General features: G+C 45.5%; 1 protein-coding gene across 2 annotated transcripts in view; it reads left to right on the top strand.

The window, feature by feature from the left end:
• IntS4 (integrator complex subunit 4) overlaps positions 1 to 19,769 on the top strand; it is a 78,553-nt gene that overhangs the window by 39,334 nt on the left and 19,450 nt on the right. For both annotated transcript variants that reach the window (XM_050189955.3, XM_055077477.2), the window contains 3 exons: positions 753 to 833; positions 8,493 to 8,677; positions 16,838 to 17,002. In XM_050189955.3, the coding sequence (XP_050045912.1) occupies positions 753 to 833; positions 8,493 to 8,677; positions 16,838 to 17,002 (431 nt within the window). The remainder of the gene's footprint in view (positions 1 to 752; positions 834 to 8,492; positions 8,678 to 16,837; positions 17,003 to 19,769) is intronic.

Raw genomic sequence — 19,769 nt, 5'->3', positions numbered from 1 at the left:
GTAAGCAGTCTTAAGTGTCTCTGCTGAATTTCTATGCTTTTTTACCTTTGCGAGAGGAACATCCTCCTTGTGCATTAGATACCTTTTTCTTTTCCGCGAGTCGGGGAGGGAGGGTATGTGTGTCACGAGAGCTAGGGAGAACCAGGAGAGGGTGTAGTGCATCTCGCTTGTATCTGCGACAACATGAGTACACGGGAGGAAATGGTCATGTGTGCTCCCCACAGAGGAAAGGGAAAGGAGCAGGGACGAAAGACTAGGCGAGCACCTGCACAAAGGTGATAGGGACACAGGTGGCAATCCTCACAGTGTTCTGTTCCTGGCTAGTGTCAGTGGTGGAATAGAAAACACTTATGTGCCAACACTTTGTTGCACACACAAAAAAACTTTTCAATAAATTTAAATCCACCTTTTCTTCTTATAGCTGTGTGCTTCAGCAGCTCTCACAACAGAGTTTTACTTGGTTTGGCTAGTGAAGTGTCCAATGTCAAAAGTGTTATTGTCAATGGTGTCTAGGTCACTGCTCTGTTCTTTCCTGTACTCTCAGGCATCGTCAGCATGCCTTACACATGAGCATTTAGGCTCATGCCTGCACAGTTTATGTTGTTATTTGTTAAAGACAGGCACAGCAGAAATAGCCATTAGGCAGATGCTAGTAATTAAAATGATTTAGACTGCTTAATTTATATGACTCATTACACCCTGCAAGGGACCCTGCTTGAGCCCCGAGATGAAGCCAGTGCATGTTTCTGCAGATCCTGTCTAACAAGAGCTGGCTCAACCTGTCTGCTGCCTCACCGTTGCAGAGCTGTGCCCTGAAATCCCTGCTGGAACAGGCAAGTGCACATTTAAATTATCTAGATATATGTGGCACCTTTATGACCTTTTAGTGTTGTATGAGTTTGTTTTACTGCTTTTGAAAGGAAATGTGTGCAGTGTGTCGATTCTTTCATTGGTGTTAGCCAGTTAGTGGTATTACTCGTCCTCAGTGTCTGTCTGTGAAAAACCCTGATTGCCTGCAGACATTGGCACATCAACAAATGCTGTGTTCTTGAATAGCTCACATTTCTTCACGGGGAGTTCACATTTATACCATGTGGAGGTTGCAGTGCCAAGCATTGGTTATGTCTCCTTTGCAGATCCTGCCAATTCAAGCAACTATACAGGCGCCATATTTTTGAACATTAAAATACATTTGCAGCAAAATGCAGCAGCAGATATTTTCTCCCGGTAGGGGCATCTGGGTCAGCAGGTGTTTGGTGTGTTGCGACACCACAAAACCTAGCACATGGGGGTTGGACCCTCCCACGCTTAACCGTGCGTGGCTTAGCTGTTCCCGGGGAAAAGGGGATCCTGGGGTTTGAGCCGATGCTGGGTGTTTGGACCTTTATGGCCCCTCGGCGAAGACAACACACCCCTTTGGCCTAGGCTTCACATAGGTGGTACCCCTGGACTGACCCTCCCGGGGAAAATCGATGGTCGTCTTTTCATGTCCCTTTCTTTAATCTTTTGCTTTCCTATCAACATACCTTTTCTGTCCTGTCATCTCTTCTCTACCCAATTTTTCTCTCTCTCCAGGCAGCCTGGGTTAACCTGGTGCGATGTATCTAACCTTGAGTATGGCGCATTGGGTTATAGCAGCGATGCACGGCTGGCATGTGCAATTCATTGCTCTGTCAGCCTTGCAGCTTCCCCCTGCTGGGCTACGTGGTGGGTAGTTGCCATTGCTGCTGAAGCAACTACATCCAACATGCATAGAGCACCATTTCCTTTTCTACCTGATCATACCGCTGCAAGGCATGTAGGCACTGAAGGCTCCCTGAACTTTTCCTTCCACACAAAGACTCATTTCCATGATACATGTTATTCACAGCAATAAACCTGAAAAATCGGTAAGAGTTCTATCACCATTCCTTGTTTCTAGATCCCCGACATACACCACTGGACCAGGCTATAAAGCTAGCAAGATGGCAAGTGGCGACCTCCTCCTTGAGTTTGTTTGTGACAAGCTGCAGCATGAAAAGCTTGCAAATCTCACAGCCTTTGCTGACATTCTGATAACAGCAACTTCACATCTTTCCAGGAACACAATCCGAAGTGTATCTCAGATGTGGATTTGTTACAACTAACTGAAGCAGAACTATTGGAAGGCTGGCAAAACCAGAATGTCATTGAGGTCAAAAGAATAAAAATCAGGCGAGAGAATGACGAAAGACTAACAAAACATTTTATCATTACATTTGCCTCTAGTGTGCTGCCAGAAACCCTCGAGACTTCTTGTACAAAAATCCACATAAGACCTGACAATCCTAAGCTTCGTTGGTGTTTCAAGTGTGAGAAGTACTGCCACGTCTCGCAAAGCTGCCGAGGTCAACTTGCCTCCGCAAAATGTCGGGAAAAAAACCACACTTCCGAAAACGGTCCTGGCACACTTCACTGTGTCAACTGCGAAGGCTACCACCCGGCTATCACCCGGCACCACCCGGCATATTCCCGATCCTGTGAAACTGGAAAAAGCAGAAAAATAATTACCTTGAAAAATCAAAGAAAACATCTCCTATCAAGAAGCGTGAAAACGTGTTTCTGCTTTCCATTCCACAAGGTATGCTGATGCGGCAGGGGGGCGATGTTGCAGCAGACTATGGTATCAGCCCGGCCTACAAAGAGTGTGGCTGCGGCTGTGCCACCAGCCCCCTTGGCGATAACAGCCAGTCCTTGCTTCGCCATCCGTGAAGGAGGGCCTATCGACCTCAGCATTGGTAGCATTGGTGGGCTCCAAGGCTTCGTCTCTTGAGGTGAAGCCTTCACGGCAACCACACCCCTCACAAGGTCGGACGTCCAGCGCCTCTTAACCCTTTGATGGTCAATGATGTATATATATGGCGCCACGAACAAGTCCGGAAATGGTCGATGCCGTATATTTATGGTGCAGTCTGTACGTTTAAAAAGCGCGCCAATTTCCTAACTTTTTCTTTTCTGTCATGTGCTGCCACTATATGGGGATACAGGGATTTTTTTTCGCGCACCTATCTCTCTCGGTTTTCGTTGCATGGTTTGTTTTAGCGCTAGTTTGCTCCCGCGCGTCTATATACTACCGCTCGCGCATTGGCGCGCGCGTGGGCGGGCGGCTGTTTGGATTGTATTTCGCGGGCAGTTTCGGCTTTTTGCACTTGCGAAACTGATGGCTATCTCGTTCCTAATCGCTCAAAGGGCGACCGCTTGTTTCTCGCTCGTTTAGTGCTCACAGGGGTGCGTATAGGAAGGATGCCACCGTGCATGCATTTTCGTTTCTTTTCTTTTTTTTTTTAAGGCTGGCGAAAACTAATTGCCCTAGCTGGTTGGTGATAAGATAGATTAGTGGAAGTTTGTCGCACGTGTTGCTTTTTTTTGGTGGGCACACAGCCAAACAGTTTTCTTGAGTGCGTGCACTTACGCAGTTTGATTACACTATGGACATACGTATTAGTGTAAGAGCAGGAACATTTGAGGCTTGCGAAATATTCTCGTGTGCGGATTTTCAATGCCTTGAACCATGTGCATAAAAATGCATAACATTTTTAATTATGATAAGTTTATTTCCTTTTTTATTCTTGTTATTCATGAATGAAGAGTGCATGTATACCAACACAAAAGATTTTTTCTCACTTTACGGTCACCCTAGAAAAATTACGGTAAATTTTTTTCTTAATAAGTCCCTAAGAAGAATCGGAATCTGCAATAAAAAAAATCGACCCTGGGCGGTCGCATATGGCGAAAAAAAATCAACCCTCAGAGGGTTAGGAGGCAATGGATGCTAGTCCTGGCCAGCTGGCGCAGCCAGCGTCCAAGGACCACTGCGAGTCTCAGGAGAGCTGTGAGTCTCAGGACTGTGGCAAGAAAGACAAACCCCACATTACAGAGCCTGGTAAGCGCCCTAGAAGCTAAATCAGTTTTCCTTTCTGAACACAGCATACACACCTTTCTTAATATAGAGACACAAATATTACAATGGAACGTCGGGAGACTTTTGCGTGACCTTGACAGTGTCAAGGAACTTCCACGTAAATATAATCCAAAGGCGCTGTGTGTCCAGGAGACGCATTTAAATCTTACACAGACAGGCTTTCTACCGCAATTTGCCATTTTTTGTAAGGACTGTGACAACGCTCATGCCTCGTCAGGTGGTGTGGAAATTGTAGTTGATAAGAGTGTAGCATGAAAGGCTTTAAAACTCAAAACTCCTCTTGAGGCAGTTGCGGTTCGAGCCTTACTGTTAGGAAAACTAGTTGGAATCTCATCTGTGTACATACCGGCCAACTATTGACTCCAAAGAACAGAGTTTCTAGTCTGTTTGTGAGCTGCCTGAACCTTATGTACTCGTTGGTGATTTAAAGGCGCACCATAATCTCTGAAACGAAAGAAGTGAACTTGATTTCATACTTTCTGCTGATCCCAGCATAGTGCAGGATGTAGAAGTGTTATGTAGGGGAAAGTGCAGTGATCATAGGTTAGTAAGGTCTAGGATTCACCTCAATTTGAAGAAAGAAGGAGTTAAATTGTTCAAGAAGAAACAGGCCAACCTAGAGGCAGTAAGGGTAAAAGCAGACCAATTCAGGCTAGTACTTGCAAACAAATATGCAGCCTTAGAACAGCAAGTTGAATATGACATAGAGGTAATGAATGAAACCGTATCTAGGCTGGCTTCAGAAGCAGCAATTGAAGTGGGAAGTAATAGATCAAGGCAATCAATTGGTAAGCTCTCCCAAGCAACAAAGCACCTAATAAAGAAATGACGAAGAATTAAAGTGTCCAACTCAAGAAATCAGATAGAATTCGCAGAATTGTAAAAACAGATCAACAGGGAGAAAATAAGGGATATTCAAAATTATAATGTAAGAAAGGCCTAGGAAGCAGTAAAAAATGGATGCAGCAAGAATTATATAAGAAAACTTGACATAGGGCAAGCCAAGATATCAGCATTGCCATTTGTTAGTCATGTTGGTAAACTCACTTGGAAAGCATATTTAGCGCCAGCAAACAAGGACAGAAGGGAGACAACACCACAATGCAAAATATCATCAGCAATTTCAAAATATAATAAACGCAGCAGAGGATTCTATACTGACCTGTACGATACTCGGAGCAACCACGATACCTCCATTCGAAGTAGTAATGAACAGGTTACAGAGGCTGCTTCTATAACTAGTGATGAAGTTGGAAGGGCCTTGCAAGACATGAAAGGAGAAAACGCGGCAGGAAAAGATGGAATAACAGTCAATTTAATCAAAGATGGAGGAGACATCATGCTTGAAAAGCCTGCAGCCTTTTATACGAAATGTCTCCTGACTTTGAAGGTCCCAGAGAATTGGAAGAATGCCAACATTATAGAAATCCACAAAAAGGGAGATGTTGAAGAATTGAAAAATTATAGGCTCATTAGCATACTTCCACTATTCTATAAAATATATGCCAAGATAATTACCAATAGAATAGGGCAACGCTTGACTTCAGTCAACCAAGAGAACAGGCTGGTTTCAGGAAGGGATACTGTACAATGGATCACATCCATGTCATTAATCAGGTAATCGAGAAATCTGCTGAGTACAATCAGCCTCTCTATATGGCTTTCATAGATTACGAAAAGGCATTTGATTAAGTGGAGATACCAGCAGTCATCCAGGCATTATGTATTCAAGGAGCACAGGAGTCTTACGTAAATATCTTGGAAAATATCTACAGAGATTCCACAGCTACCTTAATTCTCCACAAGAAAAGTAGAAAGATACCTACAAAGAAAGGGGTCAGACAGGGAGACACAATCTCTCCAATGCTATTCACTGCGTGCTTGGAAGAAGTATTTAAGCTATTAAACTGTGAAGGCTTAAAAGTAAGGATCAACGGCAAATATCTCGGCAACCTTTGGTTTTCAGATGACATTGTCCTGTTCAGCAACACTGGGAATGAGTTATAAGAAATGATTGTTCATATCATGAGAAGCCAACAAACAGACGCCAAGGAAAACATAGGGGAAATTAGTTGTACTTACTAATTGAATTAAAGAAATTGTAAATTAATGGCAATGAAAGTGGATGAAAAAAATTGGCAGTGGCTTAGCTTGGCTATGCCAGGATATACGTAGCAATAGCTAAAGCACAGCATGGTTAGCCTTGGTTAATCTTGATTGCAAGTCCAGGTTAGTCTGGTTGTCTAGCTATGTTGCACCCTTTAGCCAGTCGTTCGGCGCACTGTTCGTCTGTTCCTGGGTGATTCGTTTCCTCTTCATCTCATTCCGATGTCGATTCCAGGCCTTCTTCTGCTTGTCAGAATTGTCGCCGTCCATACTGCCGCCTCAACTGTGGTTGTGGCGCACGCAAGCTCTCCTTTTCAATCATGCGACATGTTATCAGGCATGCGACGCAGCTGGCGAAGCGAGCGGAGGCAAGCGCAACGACAAGGAACACGGTGTGACGTCATACCACTAGAAATGCTGGCCAAGAACATGCCAGCCGGAATCACTTGAGGGCACAGGCTGAAATTCAGAAGCGGTAGAACGATGTCGTTGTTAGTAACCGTGACCAACGTATGTGGAACAGCAATGTTCCAGTTCAAAAGCACGTCGATGATGGGGCGAAGCACATATTCACCGTCAGGAACCTGTGGCTGGCCGGTGACATAAGTAACTGCCTCGGGTGATAGACGCACATCGTGAAGCGAGCACAAGTGCGATGGGGCGGTGCTCGGATCATTGGTGAGTTGAGGCAGTTCCAACTGAAGAACGCTGGTTGCGCAGTCGATGAGAGCAGAATGAGTGGATAAAAAGTCCAATCCAAGGATAACGTCGTGCGGGCAGTTGTTGATCACAGCAGAGAGAACAGAAGTAGGGCGGGTGGCTATAATTAAGTGTGCAGAACACATTTCAAGAACAACCAGCACACCGCTGTCGGCCACACGAAGCACTCGGGCAGCTGCTGGGGTGAGGACCATTTTTAAATGTCTACGTAGGGTAGCACTCATCACAGATACGTGGGCTCCAGTGTCGACGAGTGCTTGGACAGGTACCCCGTCTATTTTAACGTCTATTACACTTCTCCTTGTAGGCAGAGACAGAGGATTTGCTGAAGTAGTAGGCAATGCAGCACCACCTCCGAGAACTGCATTTCTAGTTTTCTGGAAGGGTGCGGTCAAAAGCCACGGGGGACGAAAGGCGACATGGCTGCGGTGAATGGGAAGATGGGCGGCGTGTTTGTGGTGAACGAGACTGGTGTCCGCGCAGCGATGGTGAGCGGCTGTACCACATGTTCCTAGCAGAGCTGTCGGCGCTGGGCGAAACATAGCCGGCATTTCCATCAAAACGGCTCAGGTTGGTCGGCGTTCGAGGTGTTGAGGGCCACGAGTTTTCGACAGTATCGGGCGACATGACCAATGCGACGACAGGTGAAACATATCGGCTGGTTGTCCGCAGCTCTCCACTCAGTCGGGTTGCGATAACGCGGAGAGAAGCATCGGGGTGGAGTGAAAATAGTAGAAGGGCTTTCGTTAGCTCTGGGATGGGCGACAGCACACACAGATGTTAAAACAAAGTTTTCAAGTTCCTGGTGAACTATGGCTTGTACGAGAGGAACTGAAAATGCGGTAGCATCAGGGCTACGCGAACAGAAAGCTGCGGGCGCCATAGCATCCAGTTCACGTCTAACGATTCGCACCACGTCCTCTGATGGCGACACATGCTGCTGGGCGGGTTGATCTTCACACGTCAACATTGCGGCAGTATTGGGAAGTCTGGCGAATGGTTGCTAGACGCGTCGGCTTTTGGCCTGCTCGAATTGTCGGCACTCTTTAATGATTGCATCAACTGTAGAGCAGCTTTTGCACATGAGCAGAATAAATGCGTCGTCAACAATGCCCTTAAGCATGTGCCCGACCTTCTCAGCTTCTTTCATGTCGTGATCGGCCTTACGACAAAGTGCTAGCACGTCCTGGATGTACGAGACATAGGACTTCGTGGGGGATTGGGCACGAGAGGCCAGTTCCTGCTTTGCGGCAATTTTATGGCCGGCTGGTTCGTCAAAAAACTCTGTCACTTTCTCTTTGCATTAGTCCCAGCTGGTTAGCTCCCCTTCGTGGACGTAGCATGCGACGGTGACGTAGGAGGCGGCAACGACGTTGATCCCAAGTGCTCACCGTCATTCGTGGCGTGGATGGTGATGCGACATCCACTGTGGAGCTCCGTTTTCACCCGTGGTACCCTGCACCTCTCACCAATATGTTACGGGGATATTGGGAGTGTAGAAGAATATATTTACAATATATATATACAAAATGAGTCCGCGTGGTTAAAATGGCTGACCACCAACAAACAGCCTTCAGCAGCCAGCGTCTCCCGATCTTCTTCCTCTCTTCGTTCATCCTTTAGTAGCAATATGATCAATGATGTGATCATATAGATTACCATATTGATGTTTGCTTTGTGTAAAAGAGGGTTTGAGAGATACACTGACTGTTGGGTGTGTCTGCAGCTTCTGCAGCAGACGTTTGTGCTGCAACACCAATTCCTTGGCCTTGAGCGAGCAGAAGAAGGCTCGCTGCGGCAGCTGCGCCTGCGTGCACTTGCCCTGCAGCTGGTTGTTGTCATCCGGGGCAGCAACGCCTCAGCATTGGGGCTCTGTGAGGCCTTCATTGAGCAGCTTGAAAACCTCCAGGGGTAAGCAAAGGCACACAGCACCCATTTGCATGTTTTGTTTGTTTGTTTTTTATATTGTGGTAGTCCTGTAAAGATGTGTATGTTTCCAAGTAAACAATGATTGGAAGACAGCACTGTGTCTCAGTGTTTTCCTTTTTTCATTACTGTTCGTTCAATGTCCATACTGCAGTAAGTTGTCTTCCAAGGATTTGGAATTACAGCTCTGACTAATTGCTGTCATATCCAACTGCTTGTTCAACTTAAAAATCAGCTTGTGGCAGCTTTTTTAAGCCTCTATGCTTGCAGCACTTTGTAGCAGAGAAGTTGTTAAGCTGTTTGCCGCAGTAAAAGTGCAGACACTTTCACCTATGCCTGGAAGTTGTCGCTCATTCTACTTATTTGGCATGGCATTTGTGTACTGCTGTGTACTCACTTACCATTTATAATGATTAGCTTGTTGATTTGGACATATTGGAGATGGAGAAAGGATAGGCTTTCAGTCCTGCGTATTTGACTTAAATAAAAATAGCACATCCGCATGTGTTCTCAACCTACCATTCATTGCAATGTGACAACATTTATATTAACTTGAATTTCTTTATCTTTTCTTAGAGCTCAAGGACGCAAATAGTACTTCCAAGTATGTTATTGGTGCTGTACACGGCAGCTGCAGCATGTGCATTTATGCACTGCAGCCCAAAGTCTGATTGATGCTAGTGCTGGTAGAACTTTTTGTGCCCATGTCTGTCAGGCAGAATTACTGAACCGTTGTTTAAAAGTGATGAGCTTGTTGTTTCTGGGTGCTGCATGCAGAGCTCAAGTTCTTGTTTCAAACGACCATTCCCGACAATAGAAAATAAATTCTCAATGAAGGCCGCAATAAATTCTTCCCATGATGCAAATGCGGTCGTGAAGTGCCATAACTTTGCGCTGCCCTCCAGAGCAATGGGCACAATGTGGGTAAGCCTTTTGTCGACAGCGAGAGCATTGACCAAACAAAATATGTCCTACCGGGCCAGAATCTCCACAGGAGACTTGATGTCGTTGAATCTGCTTTATTTTGGTAGCTGACCTCCAACGGAGCGCAGTGCGGTGCCACCTGATGATTGAACTGCCGCCGCTGTTGTCACAGAACCCGCCGGCAGTGCCTCTGCCACCATAAGTCTTTGTCGAACTGCTGCTGCGGTTTGCTCACATTGCATGGCAGAGCCATTGGTCTGCCCCAGTAGGTGCTGCAACAACTCTTCGTGCATGTTCACGGCCTCCAGGTCAATTCTGGACGAGCCACTACTTGTTACGATTGAGGGGAGGGGAGGCAGGACAGGAGCACAGAGGAGGAAGAGGAAGAAGAAGGCAGTAAATGTGGCGTTCATCAACATGCAGGGGGAAGAAATCGCATTAAGTGGGACGAAATAGAAGAACAGTTACAAACGAAAAATTTTCAGGTATATGGAGTTGCCGAAACCCATTTAAGAGATGAGGAAGAGCCACCATTCATTGCGGGATACACCTGGGTTGGGTGCAACAGAAAAAAGAAAGAACGCAGAGGAGGAGGCCTTGGGGCGCTAGTGAAGGGACAGGACTGGGAAAGGGTAAGGGAGAGCTGCAGTGAGCACATGTGGCTCAAGGGCACCGTAGGGAATGTTGAGACAATCCTGGGAGTTGTGTATCTGAAAACGGGGAATGAGTCGAAAGAGGAGAATGCAAAACATTTCAAATGTATGGCCAAGGACATCAGGGAGTTAGCTATGAAACGGGAGATAATCATCCTAGGGGACATGAGTGCACATTTGGAATACTTTGACGGGGCGACAGATGCAACAGGGCAGATGTTAGTAGATTTTTGTGAGGCTCATGATTTTGTGATAGTTAATACTGAAATTAAATGCGACGGGAAAATAACATGGGAAAGAAATAACACACACTCGACAATCGACTACTGCCTAATGTCCCACAAGCTGTATGAACGGTTGGGATGGATGGAAATTGATGAGGAAGGTACAATAAGCCTGGGGAGTGATCACAAACGAATCAAAATCAGTTTTGGATGGACAGTACCACTGGTAGAAACTAAAGAAAGGAAAGGTATGAGCAAATTGAATGACAGGCAGCTACAAGAAGTGGCGAAAAACATTGAAAGCATGGTATCCAAGCAACCGCAAAGGGCATGGACATACGACGAGTTAATAGGTATTTTTAAACGAGAGCTAGAGAAGGGACAGATTAGGAAACTAGGAAGTAAGCAGGGAAAATATAAACCGAAAAGCTGGTGGGACCGAGAAGTTAAGGAGGCCATAGAGCAACGCAAAGATGCGTGCAGAAAACACAGAGCAGCGAAGAAAAGGGGAGCCACACCAGGAGAGGTGGAGACAAAATGGGAGGATTACCTTGCAATGAAAAGAGAAGCATTGGCATTAATTCAAGCCAAGATAGCAAAAGTTGGGGTACAGTGGATGTTAGAGATACGAAAAAAATACAGAAATGCCTCTAAGAAATTTTGGGAACACATAAGGCAACAGAGTAAGAAGACAGAGGTGGTTCAGCACTCAATGACCACACCAGAAGGAACAAAGGTAGAGGGAGAGGAAGCTCAGGAATATATTAGGTTAACAATAGAGGCAGCGTTTGCAGAGCCAGAGGGTAGCGAAATGGAGAACAATGAGAACAGCAGGACAGAATTAGAGGAGGAGAACAGAGGGATGACAAGTAGGGAATGGGACAGAATTGAACACAAGGTCCCCGTAGGAACAGCGACAGGACCTGATGACATACCTATGAAATTGATAAGCATATTAGGCCAGAAAAGTAAATTAAAATTACGACAACTTATTGAACAAACAGTTGTAGGGGGAGATGTTCCACAGGACTGGAAATCAAGCAGTATGATATTAGTTTACAAAGGTAAGGGAGGCAAGGACAACATTATATCCTACAGGCCAATAACTGTCACATCAGTCATATACAGAGTAGCAATGCAGATGGTGAAAAAGAGAATGGAGGAATGGGCAGAACGTGAAGAGATCTTGGGAGAACTGCAGAATGGATTTAGAAGGAACAGACGGCTAGATGATAATTTATTTGTTATAACACAGTGCATAGAGATAGCGACAGCCAGGCAGAAACCGTTATGGATGGCTTTTTTAGACATTAGAGGAGCCTATGATAATGTAAACCGAGAAAAGTTATGGAGCCAGTTGAGGGAATATGGTCTAGATAGAAAGATGATTGAGTTCCTACAACAAGTTTATACAGATAATGAGGTAGAGATAACATGGGAGGGGGAAACTACAAAGCCAGCTAAAATAAGAAGAGGTCTCAGGCAGGGCTGTCCATTGTCGCCTTTGCTTTTTATGATTTACATGAGCCAAATGGCAAAAAGACTAGAACAGAGCACAATAGGAACTGACATAAGCTATATGCTGGAAGGGCAGAAGGTAGCTCAAGTACTAGCCGGACTGATGTATGCAGATGATATTGTACTGCTTGCTGACACCCGAGTAGGGCTACAGGAACTAATGAACATATGTGGAGAGGAGGGAGAAAAATTGGGACTGCAATTCAGTAGAGAGAAGTCTGGGATAATAGTATACAATGAAGAAAGGGGGGAACCATTGGAAATACAAAGCACTAAGATTGATCATGTTGAAAAATACAAGTATTTGGGCATATGGCTAAACGAGGGCAAAAAGTACTTGGAAGAACAGGAAAAAATTATGATTGAAAAAGCGAAAAGGCTGTAATGAAACACAAGGCACTTTGGAACTATAATAGGTACGAGGTGGTTAGGGGCGTATGGAAAGGGGTTATGGTACCTGGCCTCACATTCGGAAATTCAGTACTGTGCATGAAATCGGAAGTTCAGGCATGCATGGAAACGAGACAGAGAAGTGTAGGCAGGTTGGCCTTAGGAGCACACGGGAACACCCCTAATGAGGGAGTGCAGGGGGACATGGGATGGACGTCATTCGAAGGTAGAGAGGCAATAAGTAAACTAAAATTTGAACAGAGACTCCCAGCACTGGAGGAAAAAAGGTGGGCAGGAAAAGTGTACAAATATCTGTACATGAAAAGTTTGAACACAAAGTGGACACTCAGAACGAGGAAGCTGAGGAATAGATACCTACAGCCAAGGGGGGGTGGTCCAACGTGGTTCTAGTGTGGGAAAGGAGGTGAAGGAGACGGAAAGAAAAATGTGGGAAGAAAGAATGCTTGGAAAGCCTGCGCTATCAATGTATAGGTCACAAAAACAGGAGATTAAGAGAGAGCTCTTATTTGATAACTCGCGGGGCAGCTCACTATTATTCGAAGCTAGGACGGGGGTTTTGAGGACGAAAACATACAGGGCTAAATTTGAAGACGTGGACCTTCGGTGCACAGCTTGCGGAGCCGAAATGGAGACCACTGAGCATATAGTGCTGAGATGCACAGACCTTCGCCCAACCCTGGCAGAGGGAACAGTGGCAGATATGGAAGGGGCATTAGGTTTTCCCGGGGAACGAGGGCAAATAGACGAGAAAAGAGTGGCAGTAACGAAGGGGAGGCTAGAGGATTGGTGGGGGAAGTCAAGGGATAGATAATACCATAAATCGGGGAGATAATGTTTCCTCTACTGTTTTAGATAGTTATTTTGGAGGGAGGAGGGGAGTGAAAACTAGGTTAAGGAAAAGAGGATATAAAGAAAGAAAAAAAAAATAATAATAAAACAGGAGGGGGAGCAAAAGGCTAGGTGGCGCCAGCCGCCGCCCGTTACAAAGGGTATAGCCGCCATCCATCCATCCATCCATCCATCCAGGCCAACATGTTCATTGCAAACATTCCCGTTATTACCACACTCCGCGACTCTTCCCCCATGCTGTCCACATGGTGCCCATCTGCGCACACCACACGCAGCACGCACACTTCACACCACCTGCGTCTTTTTTCCTCAGTCGCCGCCGCACTTGCACCACCTGGTCCTTCCCCTGGCATACCTGCCAACCCTCCCGATTTACCCGGGAGACTCCCGATTTTTCACTGAACTTTCCGATTGTACGGTCACTGTCTTATATCTCCCGAAAAGTGGTCTCTGTTTGTGCAATAATGGTTTTTGTGAAGCCGGCACCGCGGAATCTATAACCACATCGTAATCGTCAGCATCACCAACAACGGCCGCACTAGCACCATTAGTATGATCGACTAAGCAGCAGACTACGGTGCCTAGTAAGCCGACCAAAGCCAGAGCCAATGTAGTTCTTGCATTTCATGCATGCATTCCTCCATGGTGCATATTTACTGCTGTTTGTGTGTATGATTAGTGTTGGCTAGGCCGTGTGTGCAGTGCACCATGTAAAGTTAGAAACCTCGTGTGCTTGATGCCATGGTGCTATCAAAGCCCAAGAAAAGGTATTTTCAGAATTTTTTGCCGTCTTACACTTCTGAATTTCCGTGCTTTATGGCATCAAGAAAAGGAGAACATTTTGCATTTTCTACAATGTATGGATGCGACGTTAGCGTGTCTGACGGTGGCAAAGATGACTTGAAGCTGCACGTTTCCACAGCGAAGCATCAAAGCTATGTTCGCACCGCTGAGCAGCAAGGCAACATAGTGAACTTTCTCTGGAACAACTGCGACGACAGTGTCATACGTGTGGAGGGCCTGTTTACGGGATTCCTTGTCGAACACAGCCTACCCCTTAGGGTCATCGACCACGTTGGGCCTCTTCTACGGAAAATGTTTCCGAAATGCGACGAGGCGAAGCATTATGGATGTGGACGCAACTCTGAAACGCAACTCTGAGGAATGCGGAGGTGGCCAACCTAAAATTTATTTCACAGGCATCGCTCTCGAGTATTCGTTTCTTTATTCAGAGTTTCCCTCAGCTGCTGCCCTGAGATTCCAAGGAATCTGCTGAAGACGGTTTAGACTCTCTCGGAGCTGAGTTTGCCACACTGCAAGCGTACAGTCTTCAAGAGGGCATTCTGGATGACGAATGATGGAAGGTGCAGTGGTCTATGATTGGAAAATTGAAAAACACTGATGGAAAACATGTTTCACCGAGTTGCTAAGGTGATGCTCGATTTACTCGTGATATCGCATAGCAAGGCAGAGTGTGACAGGATTTTTAGCACGGCGCGAAAAACTAGGAATGAATTCCGCTCATCAATGTGCAACACAACTCTCCAACAGCTGCTGCCAGGTTGGCAGGTATGCCCTGGCAACTACGGTCAACTGTGCGCGCGACCTCCGAGAACCGTGCCTTGCATAGCCTCACCTGGACCTCTTGGTTCAGTTACGCCACCACTCTCTCCTCACACACCCTTATATGTAATGTATAACAATGACTCAAATTTCAGATGCCCTACAGCCCCATAGCGCACCATTCAATCTTTCAGACTATGCCTGCATGACAGTGTGACAACATAGGTGCCACAGTCACCAGTTCCTCGAAACTAGAAATACACTTCTGGCCTAGTGAATCCAGTAGTAACTGGCCAAGCCAATAGAACAAACCTGCCAAGCTGGGGCTGCCAACTGAGCACATTAGCTTGTATGTGCATCTAGCACGTTGAAACATTTCTTGTAATAAATATCAACACTATCTTGGGGGACTTTGTTGTCTCCTGTTACGAATTTTTGTCGCTCAGAATCGTCTGCCGCCTCCCCACTTGCTATCTGTGCTAATGCGAGAGAGAGAAGTGCTGTGCATTGAAAGTAGGTGAACGGGCGGTCATCCTGCCAGTGAAAATTGCCGCATGTAAACATCTGCATGCACCACTCCATCCCCAAGCTTTCCTGGCCATTTGATAAACAAAGACATTCTTTTTTTTTCCCCTGCTAGTAGTACATTTGTTTTTACGGACGTCAGAATAATTGGTCTTTTGAGCTAAATAATTTGACGGTCTACTGTATTTGGCTCTATATTAGTGTGGATACTTATTTTCTTTTTCTTATTTCCCCCAACTGAATTTTCTCTTTATAATTGAATAACTACAATAAGCCGCTGTCTGTAGGCAAGTGCCTTCTGCTGCACTCTATCCTGGTTGTTGTTGCATTGCACATGAACTACACTCTGTACATACTGCCCATGTTTATGGAGCGTGTTTTTGTCACTCTCATACTGGTACTTGACTATCTTTCCATGTGTTATGTGTCTGCAAACAGCTGAACAGAAATCCACTGTAGATCACTGGCAACCACTGTGCAGTTCCAATATAAGTTGCACGTTGATGATAGGATCTTGTTACGTACATTTTCCCGGGACCAGCATTTGCGCTTGATAAACAAAAATTTACCCACTTCAGTTGCACTTATTTTTTGCCGGTACCAACGTTCAATACATTGCCGAATTGTGATCGTATGATGCGCTTTCCGGTTGCCAGATTCCATGTATCTATGTAAACAAGAAAATGTGCAAGGCACGCGCCCTACGGAACAGTAGCCGCCTGCTGCGGCAGCTTCACTGCAATACTCGTTCGTCCATCTCATGTGAAAAGTCCAATGTACACACAGTTCGTTATTCCGGTATCGGGAAATCTCCTCCTGGGTCATTGCACGCCGCATTCACAGCTATCGTCGCCAACCCTATTGCAATAAGCATCTTCACCTATCTGTTTCACAGCATGTGGTGCCATAAGTAGCAAAGTGCACATGTTTAGTAGGCAATAACCCAAATACGCCGCAGGCAGTGCGATGTGAGGTTCACATTTGCAATAGGAAAACCAGACGCATCTCGGGGGGCCAAAGCTCCACCAGCACCATGCGCGTCCACATCTCATGCCTCGTGCCACAACAATTTATGCGAGGCTTCGCGTTACGTAGATGTCAACTATAGTTGAGCCTGTCAAATTTCTTGGTTACTTTAGATTGTACGTTTTCCCAGTTAGTACGTTTTTCTCATGTTTCTTTTTTTCCAAAACGTATTAACAAGGCTATACTGTATTGCCTCACTCTTTTTATTCAGCATTGGTGAAAATTTAGTTCCATTGAAATCACAGATCAACATACTTTAATATATTGAGGCTAAAGATATATGGCATTTTATGGACATCTATAATAAAAGCAAAACAATTTTGTTATGTCAAGGGTTTTTTTGTTACATTGACTTAGTTACATGAAGGTTTAACTGTACTGTTTAGATGGTGGCATTGGCTGGGGCTATGCGGTAGCCTAACTGCAGTGCATCGGTGGTGCTTTCTGTGTAGGTTCCTGGAGGAGCACAACCTCCAGCCAGATGCATTCACGGCTGCCATGCTCCGTGAGGTGGACGCACTCGAGGAGCCCAAGCCAGGTGCTGTGGCGCGTGTGCTGCAGCCCCTGCTTCAGGCGCATGCCTGCCCCACACTACGCTTCTGCACTGCTCAAACCGGGTCAGTCCTGTTTGTGCTCTGTTGCTTGTGCTTTATTGGTGTGCCACTTGCAGCAGAAAGACTTCTTTTGTCCAAAAATCATAGCATTAAGGATGCAAACAGTAAGCACCAGAGCTATCTAAACAATCTAGTCAAGCCACTCGTAACTTTTGATTCCGAGCCCCTTAATGCAAGCTTCTGCCAGCGCAGAAAGAGTGTACTATGGGCGGGGATGCTGTTGGAGTACAACAGGAAACCCTCGGCATCGACAGCTGTTGACGGCATAGGAGGCTGTCTGCGTTGAGCTTTAGTTGCTGACTGAGTACCATTGGGGCATGTTCACATGCCACTCTAGGGCCTTCACATTTTCTTGAGAACATGAATGTGCCAAATTAATGGATTCCTTTTACAAACTACAGAATAAAGCAGTTGTACAGAGGCAAATATATCTTAAAGAGCATTCTCAGGGGATACCCTCCATGTTGGAAGTTGATGCAACTCTGAGGTGATAGAGCAGTCAGTTGCCGCAGTTGTTGCATGTGCACTGCATTCCCCTCATTGTAGATTTCCTAGGTATACTTTGTGGCGCAAAATACATTTCTTGAAAAGGGACAGAAGAAAGGAAGACAGTGAAGCGCCAAACTACCAACTGTTTAATGACAGCCTGAACAAACGTATAGAAGAAAAGACAACTTCCGCTCATGCGCAGGGAGCCAAGGTGTGACAGAACAACATGGTCATGATAATATACTTTGGATAAAGCACATTTCTGCAGAATATAATACGATAGATGTATCGCTGACACAATCAGACCCTTTCTTTTTAATATAAAACACTTCCAACAACTTCCTTGCAGTTTGGTCCCTACTTTTGCCAAGAATCAATACTTGTTCAAAGCATGGCGTACAATGACAGGCTTTACAGTGCGCAGGAAGATGCGCCTTGTCACACTTACCGAAACTATTAGCGTGCTCCCTCAGTCTGTCATTAGTACAACGTCCCGTTTGTCCAGCATATGACTTGCCGCAATCTAGGGGTATCTTGTAGACCACCCCTTCAACACAGTCCCTGAATTGTTTGGCGTGCTGCTTCTGGCAGCCCCACGGCCCCTCGCGTGTGATCCGGGGGCACAATTGAGCCAGCTTGTTGGGAGCCGAAAAGACAACCGCAATGCCATATCTGGTAGCTACCTTCTTGAGGTTATGGCTCACACGGTGCACATAAGGTACTACTTCTGGTTTTACTTGCTCCCTTTCCTTCGAGTGCGTTTTCCCACTCGCAGTGGTAGTTTTTAGCTTCTGTAGGAGGGACTCGACCACAGCATTTAAGACAGACTGAGGGCAGCCTGCTTTTAGAAGTCTCTCAAGTTGATGGCAAAAACTCGCCTTCATCACATGCACACACGACTTGCGCAGAGCCGATTCCAGGCAAAGTAAGGCGATTGCACGCTTCACAGTCTTAGAGTGCGCTCTGTCATATTGTAGCAATTCTTTTATAGCAATTCTTTTTTACCTCGAGGGAGGTACGCACAGCAAACGTGATCACTCTTAAGTGTTAGGTTAAGGTCTAAAAACTGCAACGAACTGTCCTTCGGTAGCTCGTTAGTAAAAGTAAGTCCTTTTGCGTTTGCTCTAAAAACATCTAAAAACTGCTCAACCATTTCATGGCACGGCAAGGGGCATCTATTGTCAATAACAACTAAAAATCATCAACGTATCTAAAAACTTTAAGAACATTAGGATGAGATGAAGTAAAAACACATTATAGTGCGTGGTCAAAACAGGATAAAAAGATGTCATATAAAATGGGTGCTACACGTGAACCAATGCAGATGCCCTCTTTCTGCAAAAACATGCCATGTTCAAAAGTTACAAAGGTGCGGTTGAGATAAGCTTCCAAGAGGGAAACAAAATTCGAAGCCGACATCTTCGTTTTAGACACAAAATTAGCTTCGCCACTTGTATGAACCGGTAAAAAATGAGCGTAACTCTATTGGGTCATTTATTGTGTTCTCGATTGTGAATGTTGGCGCCAGGCAAACGTACGTGATGGGAACCTATCAACGAGGTTCTACTGTATGTATATATATACAGGGTGTTTCAGCTAACTTTAGCCAGAGCTTAAAAATATGCCGATGCACTCTAAGACAATGCAACCAAATGCATGTTGCTCACTTTAGTGTGTAGTGTGTCATGCTATTTTTTGTATTTGGCTTAAATGGATAATAATTCAAGATTAATTAACCAATTTCCGAAGCAACTAAGCTATTACAGAAATTCCAATTAGAGAGTTACAGAGCGGTTTGCAAGATGCCCGAATAAACCGTTTCTGTCTTTCTATCTATTACGTATTAATGTTTTTCAGCTTATTGCAGATGCCCGCCAAATAAGAAAGAAAAACACCATGTGACATGCCCACTTGCACATGGTGATTGCACTGCTCCCAAACGTTTCACGCACAAACGAACGTAGCATTTAGCTGGGTATGCTACTGCTGCGTCATCTTATCGCTATCATTAACCGCCGCGAGGGAAGCACATCACTGGCGTAAATCACATAGCCAATGCCTTTATCACTGCCCTGTCGCTCTTTAAGAAGCAGCACGCCCTGCTAGATGCGATGTTCTTTTCTACGTGGAGAGTTTGAGAGCGCTGCAATCATGGTGCGGAAGTGGGTATGTCACGTGGTACTTTCTTGTATTTCACGGACATCCGCAATAAGCTGAAGAACACTAAGACTTATTTGATAGAAAGTTAGAAACTGCCTAATCGAACGTTTTGCAAAGCACT

This window comes from Dermacentor andersoni, chromosome 2 (assembly GCF_023375885.2).
Source record: "Dermacentor andersoni chromosome 2, qqDerAnde1_hic_scaffold, whole genome shotgun sequence".
Classification (NCBI taxonomy): Eukaryota; Metazoa; Arthropoda; class Arachnida; order Ixodida; family Ixodidae; genus Dermacentor; species Dermacentor andersoni.
The sequence above is the reverse complement of the archived record's forward strand: the minus strand, read 5'-3'. Positions and strand labels throughout refer to the sequence as shown.